Genomic DNA, 11,418 nt, shown 5'->3' with positions numbered 1-11,418 from the left:
TTTTTTGTTTCTTTCTGTTTCTAAAAAGTGTCATTGCTGTTGCTCATGGGAAGGAAGTTTAGTCTTTTTGATTCTTTCTGTTTCTAAAAAGTGACAGAAAACTTTTGCAAGGTCTCTGGAGAGATTTTATCCTCCCCAGTTTTACTCAGTCCATGCAGTAGGAATCTATCAATAAATACCTTCAGATCCCAAGCTGTCTTCTTTTTCTCTCCAGACCAAAATAAATAAACAAATAAATCTGATTCTTATAAATTATCTGAACTTTCATTCTTTTTCTTAAAAATGAAAAGTTTATAAGAAAGTTAGGAACGACTGGGCACATTTGCACCTTATTCTACAATAACCCCCCCCCCATCCAGCTACCAAGACTCCAATCACTCTCAGAAATCACCCTCCTGGATCATGCTCAGCGAAATAAGCCAAAAAGAAAAAGAAAAATATCGGATGGTCTCACTCATAGCAGGAATCTAGAAAACTTAAATAAGGGACCAGGAAAATGAATAACTATAAGAAAGTGAAAATCAAAATCAACAAAAAACTATGAACCAGAGACACTTTTAGGGGGCGGGAGGGGAGGGATTGGGGTCAGAATGGGGGGGCTGCAATTGTAGGGGGAATATAACAATAAAATTTATTAAAAAAAAAAAAATCACCCTCCTGTCTCTTTAACAAAATGAAAGCGTGTAGGGGCGGGGCTCGGGGCGGAGACGGCTCTGATTGGTTGGCCGACAGGAAGTGGGCGGGGAAAGCGTCGCGTCTGTTATTGTCCGAGGCTTCCGGAGAGCGGCCCGGCCCGACCAGGCTGCTGCACGCTGTACCGGCCGTTGCGTCAAATCGTGGCGGTGGCAACGTGGGGTGCAAAACGGGTCCCCTTCATCGCGGTGGGTTCCGGGCTCTGGCGCCCTTTCCGTGGCGGTGCCGGGCCCCGGTGACCGGGCTGCGGTGGGCGCCTGGGCCCCTCGGGCCGCGCGGGGCCGGCAGGAAGGCGTTGCCTGGGCCGGGGCCGCCGCCCTCGCACCTCGGCCGGGGCCCCGGGCTCACCCCAAGGTCTCTTTCTCCCCTGTTCTGCAGGCTTGCTTCCGGCGTCATGGCTCAAAGGGCCTTTCCGAATCCTTATGCCGATTATAACAAATCCCTGGCCGAAGGCTACTTTGATTCGGAAGGGAGGGTGAGTTTGGGACCTACCTGCCTGCCTGCATCCCTGCCTCCACCTCCAGCATTCTGAGAGCAGCTCCGTTTTCCCTGAAAGAAAAGCATGATCATTCTTTTTGAATATGTATCATTTGAGAATAAATAGAGGCTGTATGTTTTAGGTCTATAAAATACATCATGTGGGCTCTCACAGGTTGCATTTCTATAGACATTTTTAGCATTATTCATATTATTATATATATAGACATTTTTATTATTATTCATATTCGTTAATGATTGCAGTCATCACTGTCTGTCGTGGATAATTTATTTTTTTTAAGATTTATTTATTTATGCGTACAAGAGCTGGGGTACTACAGGCCCTTTAAAGGTATGGGGGGTGAGAGGATTCACCAGAGACAGAGTGGGGAACAGAACAGGCAGACTGACTGAAATACACTGCTGAGGGTTGCAGCGGGTGAGATAGGAGAGGTCTGCTGCGCCATGTGGGTAGCTTCCTGGCCGGGGATGGAACTCGTGCTGCAGAGGCTGCGGGTTGCTTCATAGTGCCTGTGCTTAACCCCTTGCACCACCAGGAAGGCCCCCTGTCGTTGATAATTTAAATTAGGTAAATGGGTGGCAGTTTACCATATAACTTGGCATTTTGAATTAATTTTGATTGGCTTTTTAAAGAGAGGTGCTCATATCACATGTGCCCCGTTGCTTTATGATTGTACACAGTATGGGCAGGGTGATGGTGAGAGCAAATTGGAATGCGTGGTGAAGACTTCTTTAAACTGACAGTGCTACAAGAAATTTGGGCCATAGACCTTAATAGGACATTCCCAAGGAAAAAAGAAAAGGAAATTAAACTGGTTAGCGCCTTACATGCTAGTATGCAAAAGAGAACCTGATGTGAAATACTAGAGGCCTGTGTTTTCTTATGCCTCTTTGGGTGAACATAATTTTTAAGAGGAAATAAAATTCTTTTTGAGAATACCTCATTGAGAAATGAGTTTGGAAGAGTGATCACTTTAAGTGTACATACACACAATTTTGGTATCAATTTGTTTCTTCTAAATGCCGCAATCACATGAAAAACATTTCACATGTGATGTAATGGCTTTAGAGATTTCTCGTCTGCCAAATTGACTTTATGTGATTCTGTTGGCTCCTTCCATAAAGCATCGTCAATACATGCTAACTTGGGTCTGTAACATAGGTAGAAATGATGAAAGAGGTGGAGCAGAGTTGTAGGATAGAAGACTACCAATGTGTATGTGGAGTTAGAGTGAATCTAGTTTTTTTAAGACCAAAACTGAACTGCACAAAGAAAGTTGCTCAAAATTAATCTGGATTCAAATGGCTTCCTTTTGGCCATTTGGACCTGCGTTCTGCCTAGCTCTGCAGATACTGTAACTGAGGTATTTGTTTTTTCTTGTGGGAGAAAGACATGCTGCTTCATGCTAACTTGGCAAAGAGAAGACTTGAGGATATATCCTAATGACAGAAGACTTCAATAAAATGTAGCTCACTGTTTTGGCTCTTCATAAAATAAATGTTGCACTCGTATTCTAAGAGGGGAGAAAGGATATTCATAAACTTAAACTGCGGTCCCAAAATAATATAATTTATTGCCTAGGACGTGGTTTTGAACAGGTCCCAGAAGAAACTAGCATACCTTTCCTAAAATTGTTTAATGTTGAACACTAAGGATCAGACCCTGGAGATCTGCCCTCCTTAAAGATCTCAATAAGGAACTGGTCTGTTTTCTGGCATCTATCAGAAAAAAAAATGGCTGTTAGAGACTCTTCAAATTACTGCTGGAGTTTCAATAATTTTGTGGTCTGCCACAAGTAATCAATAGTCTCAGGCAGGTCACCTCTATTAAACGTAGTGTGTGCCAAATAGAAAGTAACTTCCCTTCCTGTGGCTGAGGTATTTTCATTATTCTTGGTCTCGTAAAGTAAGGCCAGGCAAGATGATAAATTATACATGATCTATGAACAGAAGATGACCTGTGCTCGCATCTAGACGCACACTTCTATCTAGTTGAAATTTATAGAACTTTTATGTTAATGTTGAAGTATATTTCATCTTACTAAATGTGTTTTCAAGACTTGTTGAAATCTTAACCTCTTGGCAGAAATTGTTAAATAATGGGAGTGTGTCCATCAAACGTGATTTCTTCATATAAAATAGGGGCTATTAGTGATGTTTCAGAATAAATAATCCAGATATGGTTGATAGTCTTGTTTGCCTTATCAGAGAAGCTATTCAGAAATAAAACTTAATCTCTTTTGTTATTATTAATATCAATACACCCTTCTTCTTTAAGTGTTAAGATGCGCTTTTTTGAAAATTGAGATTATGATGCCACTAACACCTAGTGGTTAGGTTTGTTTTTATAAACCATACAATGTCCCTTGTAATGTTCTCCAACTTTGTTTTGAAATGTTATTGCTTTGTGAAATCCAAGTGTAGGAATTGCAGCTGATTCCTAAAATTATTGAGGTATACATTAAAGGGACCATTTAAGACTTCAAAATTCAGTGCATACAGAGCTTTAACATTCAGTTGTTAGGAAGAATAACATATTGACGATGGGCCTCACAGCTTGCCCAGCATCTATAGACCTTCACCTGGATATCACCAGTGCCAGAGCCCCAGCCTTATTGTGCTTTTAATCCATATCCCAACTTGCCATTCTTACAGACTCTTGGACTGCTTAAAATAACAAAATAAATAAAAATTTCACATCTTTGAATGTGAAAGATCCTTTTGAAATTGGTGGATTGGGTATTATTATCTTGCCTTCACAGAGATAACTGAAGCATAACTTCAGTTCTTTATGAGCATATCAGTCAGCTAGTGGCAGATAAGAATGCTTCTGCTCATATCCCGCAGTGTTTATCAAGCCCCTATCCTTCCAGCCACTGTGCTAGGTGTAGATTTTTGACACTGAGTCTGATTTTCTTTCCATTGTGCTTGAGGCTCCTATGTCCATAAATTTACATTGCTTTTCTTCTACTTAGACAATTTGTCAAGAATGTTTATGCATTGGTTAAATAACAAAAACTTTCTGTATGGAATTAATATTGCTGCCACTTGAATACTAAAATTCCATGGCTTGAAAATTCCATGGCTTGAAAGCAATAAACATCTAATTTGTGCTTAATTTAATAAAATGACTTTTAGTAAAATAAAAATAGTAGCTTAAATAATAGATGAGCCCTGTTAGTTGGAAATTACTGTGAGCCAGTTTATCATTGATAGCCTATCTTATGTTTAATTAAAATTATTTTAATTAAAAATTAAAATAAAATTTAACTTACAATAAAAATATTTCCTACTATAAGGAAAATGTAGTACTTGGAAATTTTGTTAATGCATTGCCGCTGTTTAAGAAAAAAATAATTGTTTGGTTCTCCCAGACAGAAACATGTCACCTAAGTAGAATTGAAGCAACCTCCTGGTCTTGATAGACTGTAGTCCAAGAGGTTCCATGACCCATATTTTTTTGATATTTGCTTTCCCTTTAATATTTACAGCTGACTCCTGAGTTCTCACAACGCTTGAGCAATAAGATTCGAGAGCTTCTTCAGCAAATGGAAAGAGGCCTGAAGTCTGCAGACCCTCGGGATAGCACTGCTTACACTGGTTGGGCAGGTATGGAATGCTGACTGTGAGTTGGCATAAGCATTGTAGATCAGAGCCAAAGCAGCCATCTGCCTGAATGGTACACCCTTAAATGCTTCTGCATCTGCATATGAGTAATTGTTTTCAGGAGAATGCTTTGCTCTCAGCCTAGCCTTGAAATCTGGATTGTTAACAGTGCGCTGAATTCAGGATAGGATAAGAATATTCATGGAATAATTTATGCCTGACACTATTTGGGTGGCTGCTATACTTGTGGGGAGAAAAGTTGATATTCAAGATTGTGGCCATACCTCAGATATTATAGGTTCAATGCCGGACCACCACCATCCAGTGAGCATGTGAATTTTTTGGTTTTCCAGTGCATATAAAAATTATGTTTACATTATATTCTAGTCTGTGAAGTGTGCAATAGCATTATGTCTAAAAAAACTATGCATGTACCTTAATGAAATGTTACACAGAGACATGAAGTAAGCACTTACTTCCCTGTATGCTTGCTGCTGGAAAATGGTAGCAATAGACTTGGTGGACCAAAGGTTGCCACAAACCTTCTATTTGTACAAAGCAGTATCTACCAAGCGCAATCAAAGTGCAAAAAAGAAAGGTGGCTTATACATATAAACAGCTAACCTGGAGGCTCAATGATTGCCAAAATACAGTTTTGTGATGCAGAGGAAAGGAGAGATTATCCACAGGAGATAAAAACATGTCCAAAAATTTCTTTTTTTTTTGTTTTAAAGTTACGATATAACAGGGATCCATATAAGAACACAGGAAAAAAATACAATTTCATGAACTAATCTCCCATATTGCCATTGCTGCTTGATTTATAAACAGTCACTGTCTTGCTATTCACTGAAAAGTTGAAAGTTTGGAAAGAAATAGTGCATAGGTGTCAAAAAGGTGAGGGGTGGGAGGGGATACCAAAGAAGGAAGTTACAGCGTGGTTAGTTTGCAATTGTAGCGACAGAAAGATTTATAATTTTTAAGAAAGCAGTGTTGAGAAACTCATTGTTTCCCAGTTTTTTGAAAATGGATGAAAAGTCTTCAGCTTAAAGAATTTGAATTTCATTTCAAGACAGTATTGCTTATCACAAAAATGCAGGTTCTTGGTCCTTACAGCAGAAATTCTGGTTGAATAGGTCTTGAGCTGACCCAGGAATCTGCATTTTGCAAGCCTTGGTCCTAAAGCAAATGTACATCCATGACATTTCTTTGAGAGTTTTCTTATGAGAGGAATTACCAATAGTATCTCTTAGCAATGCTCTTGGTAACGGCAAGCAGTCCTCTTAATTCTTAGGAGAATGGGGAAGGCAGATAAAATCAGAATAAAGTTATAATCACTCATGGAACTTTAAGGCCAGTATTTTATAAAATAAGAGGAATGGGCTAGATCATATTGGGCCCTTCCTCTTACTTAGCTTTATGATTTTTGTTGGTTTTAGGTTAGCAGAAGAAATGTAAACTGTGACAATAAAATGAAAGTAGTTAGCTTCAGAACAGGAGTTATAATAGTTGCTATTGAGTATCTTACTGTGTCTTCAGATATGCTGTAATTGATCTCATCAATGAATATTACTATTTTGTATTTAATATTCCAAAGATTTAGACCAAACAGGACCAGCACAATGCATGGTTATCTTTAGTTTTCCTCTTGATTTCCACATTGTAAAAAGACCCAGACTTACAGAACTTTTTCTAATATATTTGGAGTTTCTATTATTCTTAACCAATAAAAGGGGAGACTGAGACAACCAGATTTAATTCCATAATTTAAAGAAATGTTAACCTAAACCTCTAACTTAGGTGTTTGTTCAGGTGAATTTATTATTATAGATGCTTTAGGAGAAAAGAAGTGGGGATTGACTTCAAGTTTGAATTAATATATTGGCAATGTTAGGAAAAGCCACCAGTCAGGATCCTGATTTCTAGCTAGGGGTTGTAGAGAAACTAAAAGTTAAACTTTCCTTGGAAATAGAAAATTTGTTTCAATGTAAAATGAAAGTTTGTTTGAACTTTTTGGGGATCGCCTGCATCATCTCCATTGAATCACCAATATTCTTCAACTTTTTAACCTTAGCTATGATATTCATTGTCAGCTCTTGAAAGCAACTTATATGGCAAGTGTCTGAGGCAAATTGGCATACTAAGCAATTTAGAATGTCTTCTGTTGCTGTTTTATGATGTAGCATAAAATCTTCTAGATAAATTTGGCTATGGCTTTTGAGGCAAGGTTCCTAATGTCTCCTAATCAATTATTGTTAAAAAGCCATTATTCCTACATAAAATGGACAGTTTCCTGAAGTGTTTTGATAAGACACCAGTGTTTAATTAATCTGAATAGCATAGAACTGAGTTACATAAGAAACTAAAGCTGAAAATCAGAAAATCATGTTAATACCTTCTATTATTTTTTAGCTTCCCAAGTATTATCTTTTCATAACTTCAATTTTATTGCCCAAAAAATGCATGTATGAACATAATAATAAAAATATTTGTGTATCAAAGCAGTGTCTATATAATTATGTATAGATTTGTATTGCCCAAAAAGTTCATTTTTAGAAAGCAGAGATTTCAGCATCAACATTAGGTAGCATTTTTATAAATGACAAATTTTGGATTCAGCCATCCAGACTGGCTCTTGAGCCCAATTTTTTTTTTTTAAAGATTTATTTATTTAGGCATGCAAGGACTGGGGTACAAGCCAGAGGTGTGGGGGACTGAGAGGATTCACCAGAGACAGAGTGGGGAACAGAACAGGCAATTGACTGAAATACACTGCTGAGGGGAGCAGCGTGCGAGACAGGAGAGGTCTGCTGTGACATGTGGGTAGCTCCCTGGCCAGGGATGGAACTCGTGCTGCAGATAGCTTCGTAGGTTGCCTCTTAATCCCTTGTGCCACCAGGGAGGCCCAATGAGCCCAACTCTTTACCAATGGGGAGAGTGATATGAGAGGAGGGGGGAAGAGATAGACTATGTGTTTACTCTCAGCTTCTACATTGAATTTACTCCATGCATTTTATAAGTGAAGAAGACCTATATATAACCTATACGATAGAGGAGTGTGAACAATAACGTTATTGTTATTGTACATCATGTTGTACAAACTTTTTAGAAATGATTAACACTGGTCAGATTTAAGTACTTTAGGAAAAAATCAGAATGAACCCTGATAAAACATGACAGGAATTTGGTTAAAAAAAATAAGAGGAAAACATTACTTGTTAGAGAAAAACAATTAGTATTTAAAAGTCTTGAAGAAAAGATTATTTGGTTTTCCCAGAGTTCTTTATCTTCTCCGGTAATCTTTTATTAATCTCCCACCTTTCTTTTATTTCCTTTCTTAAGGTCTCATTTTCATTCTTCAGTCCATTGAGTACTTGTCTCAAATCATTTTTTTTCCTTTTTTGTGTTCTTTATACTTTGTAATCATGAGGCTTCTAAATTCTTTATCTGGCAGGCAAAGAAGTTCTTCCCTGTCATTGCATTCTGGTGACTGATCTTTTTTGTAGTGTGTCCTTTCCCTGCAGGCTTGCTTGGTTATTTATATTTTTCCTTCTCCCTGCTGTTTGCTTTCTAATTGGTTCTATGTGTTGGGACATTATGCCACTATTGTTGGTGGCCATCTCTTTGGGGTGCTCCTTCAGGGGTGTCAGAAACTGTTTACCAGACGGAGTCCAGTACTGTCGGGCCAAAACTCCACCAGGGTGTTGATGCTGTGGCTGTGTTGCTGGCCACTGTCCCTTTCAGTTCTCTCACTCTGTATTTACTCAGTTCCAAAAGGGAGTTTTGAAGTCTTTGCCTTCCAACTCTCAGCTAGTTGGTGATTTTATTCCTGTCACTAGGTGGTGCCAGAGACCTGTACTTTCCGACCTGTGCTTTTTTCCAGTAGTTCTCTAGGAAACAGGTTGGGAGGGGAGCACCTCAACACATGGTCTATTGCTCACATTGGGTGCTGTGCCCTCAGCTATGAGGATCCCACACCTTGAATTCTGTACCTAGTTCTCAGTTCCACGGCTGTCAGATCCAAAACACTGGCTGTCACCCTGTGCAGTGGCCACTGTTACAGCGTGTCCCACGCCACAGATCCCATGCCTAGCTCTCAGTTCCAGAATGTGGGTTGTCACATGGGACCTCAGTAGTCCTGCTCCATGCCTTGTTTCCCTTCTCACCCCCGTTTGTGTGACCCACCCCCCTCAGAGCCTGAGGATGGTTTTAGAATCCCTGGCTTCCAACTATCAGGTATCTGGTGATTTTGTGCTGATCACTAAGTGGCACTGGAGACCTTTCCTAGTATTCTTCCGGAACTGCTTTTTCCCTATAGGTCTCCCAGGAACAGACGGGGGTGGCACGGAGTGGGAGGTGACGTGGAGTGCCTCAATGGCGTGGGGGTGCTGCATCCGCCCTGTGCCCCGCCATCATGGGAATTCCACTTCCCAAATTTTGTGCCCCAATTTTCAGTTCCGAAGCCCTCAGATCTAGGATGCGGGCGGTTAGCCCAGTTCAGTGCCTGCAGATGTGGTGCCTTTTGCACCCCGCTCCCATGTGCCTGGTTTTTGATTACCCAGTGAGGGTCATTCACTTTAGTGATGGCTCCCAAGCTTTTCCCCACAATTCTAGATGCAGGCATGGAGACCTGGGCAGCCACAATCAGCGTGTGCTTTTCAAGTGCGCCCATGCTTTTCTGCACAAGCTTACCAACTGGCCTTGGACATTTGCAGGTCTCTCCACAGAGTCCTTATCTTCCTCCAGTGGTGCCCAGAGCCCTTTGCTCACCTCCGTGGCGATTCCTGCACAGTTCCCCATATTCCTGGTCATGGGGTGCAGTGCCTGCAGTAGTTCCTTTCTGCTCACTATCCTGCTTGATCTCTAGTCTGTTGGTTTTTTCTCCTTTCTGTTGGTCAGTGTGTGCTGCTGGCTTTGTGCGTGGCGGGGGGTAGCAGGGTTCTGATGCTTTCCTCTCTTCTCGTCCTCTTTTATTGCAGGTTTTTTCTTCGGGCAGTTTGCTAGCATCATCAGTTTATCTTACATGTCCTGGTTCTTGCGTTTTCTCCCTATTAGTTATTTTTATGGGAGAACTTACTCGAGGCGTTTCTTCACCACCATGTTGATCTCTGTCCAGAAAAAGGTTATTTTTGATCAGTCCCAATGTAACAGAGTGGTGTTCAGGAAAAGGGTAAGTTTCAGGTTCCCTGCCCCACCCAAAGGAGGGTGGAGCTGAGCAAGGAGGAGGAGAAGCTGGAGAGGAGAGGAGAAGGAAGGAAAGAGGATGGAGAGCAGGAGGGGGGACATGGAGGAGACACATGGAGCAGAGAGACACGTGAAGAAGCTTCATTTGCCTTTTGGTCGTGCACAGACTGGCTGAAACAGATGTGGGTGAGGGACCCGTGGGGAGGTTAACAATGGCAGCTTTTATCTTGATTTTGATTTTGCTCTTTTCCTCCCACACTTGTCCGGTTGTTTCTGATCCTTTTCTGTGGGTCCCTGCTGGAAGGTGCTTTAGACTTGTGGCAGCTTTCCGGCCTTGCTATGGGCCAATCCCATTTGGGTGGACTTTTACCCACGAGGGGATGGGAAACTTCAGGTGTTAGATTTGGTAACTTTATCTTTTGTCTTGTCTGTATTGTTCATTAATTGTATTAAAGTTCCTTTCCATTAAAGGTCTAATGTTTTGTCTTGATGCAGCGGATGGCAGAAGCTATTTAGAGCAGGCAGGTTTGGGGGTTCTGGGGTGCTCCTCTCCCTGCCCTCTAACAGTAATATGAACCCTGGAAAGACTTACAGTCATTTGTAGCTAGAAAAGTGAAATTTCCAGCGTTGTTCTATAGAGAGGTTATTCCCCCTTCCTAGTCCTGAGTCATTGTATTCAGAATGATTGAGAATAGAAAATGAACTGGGCCAATGCAGAAGTTCATAATTGCTTGTATTTTAAAAAGCTTGTTGAGAATCTTCTTGAGCGAAATATCACCCATATCTAAAATATGTTGATCATTTTTGCATTTGCTACTAAGTGATATTTGAAATGAATAGCCTCTGTTCTTTTCACCACAGTTCTGTACAAAATTTAGTACTTTGAAGTGTAATGCATCATGATATTGATGTATGACATATGCCCGCAATAAGTATTGAACTGTTCATTTTTGAACCTTAATCCTTTCCTGATAGATTTGTAGGACTTTCTGTGTTTCCAGCTTGGGAAGCAAGAGAAACATTTTGTTACTTTGGCTGCCCCATCAGGAACTATTAAGTATGCTGTGCACACAGCCACAGACAGTGTGGAAAAAAACAGCAAGCATGGAGGCCCCCATAAATTCAATCTGAAAGCCAGCTACTAAATGGTCCTAAAGATCTGTGGGGGCTCAGCAGATAGCATGGCATGACCTGCCACTAGGCTCTTCTTGAGTTTCATTCCGGGTAGATTATAGGTTCTAAGGGTGAGAAAATTTTTAAGTGGCTAGTAAAATGGAAAGCAGGGAAATTGGAGAGGAATTGTTATTGTAAAGGATTAAATAAGCAGACGAAGTGTGCCTGTGTTAGAAATAAGCATTTAGCAGGAAAGATTGCTTTCCTTGCAGATAGCATAGTAGAAAAGTTAAGTAAACCCAAGGGGTGGCTGATCTCACTGGT

General features: G+C 40.6%; 1 protein-coding gene across 1 annotated transcript in view; it reads left to right on the top strand.

Annotated features, from left to right (window-relative positions):
* Positions 1–1,081: 1,081 nt before the first annotated feature.
* LANCL1 (LanC like glutathione S-transferase 1) overlaps positions 1,082–11,418 on the top strand; it is a gene marked incomplete at its 3' end in the record, with an annotated part of 30,296 nt that continues 19,959 nt past the window's right edge. Inside the window, exons 1-2 of the mRNA XM_084235965.1 lie at positions 1,082–1,168; positions 4,683–4,800. Of these exons, the coding sequence (XP_084092091.1) occupies positions 1,088–1,168; positions 4,683–4,800 (199 nt within the window). The 5' untranslated portion in view covers positions 1,082–1,087. The remainder of the gene's footprint in view (positions 1,169–4,682; positions 4,801–11,418) is intronic.

The sequence above is a fragment of the Talpa europaea genome (assembly GCF_964194135.1).
Source record: "Talpa europaea genome assembly, chromosome: 1".
Classification (NCBI taxonomy): Eukaryota; Metazoa; Chordata; class Mammalia; order Eulipotyphla; family Talpidae; genus Talpa; species Talpa europaea.
Note: the sequence above shows the minus strand (reverse complement) of the source record. Positions and strands in the feature narration are given on the sequence as shown.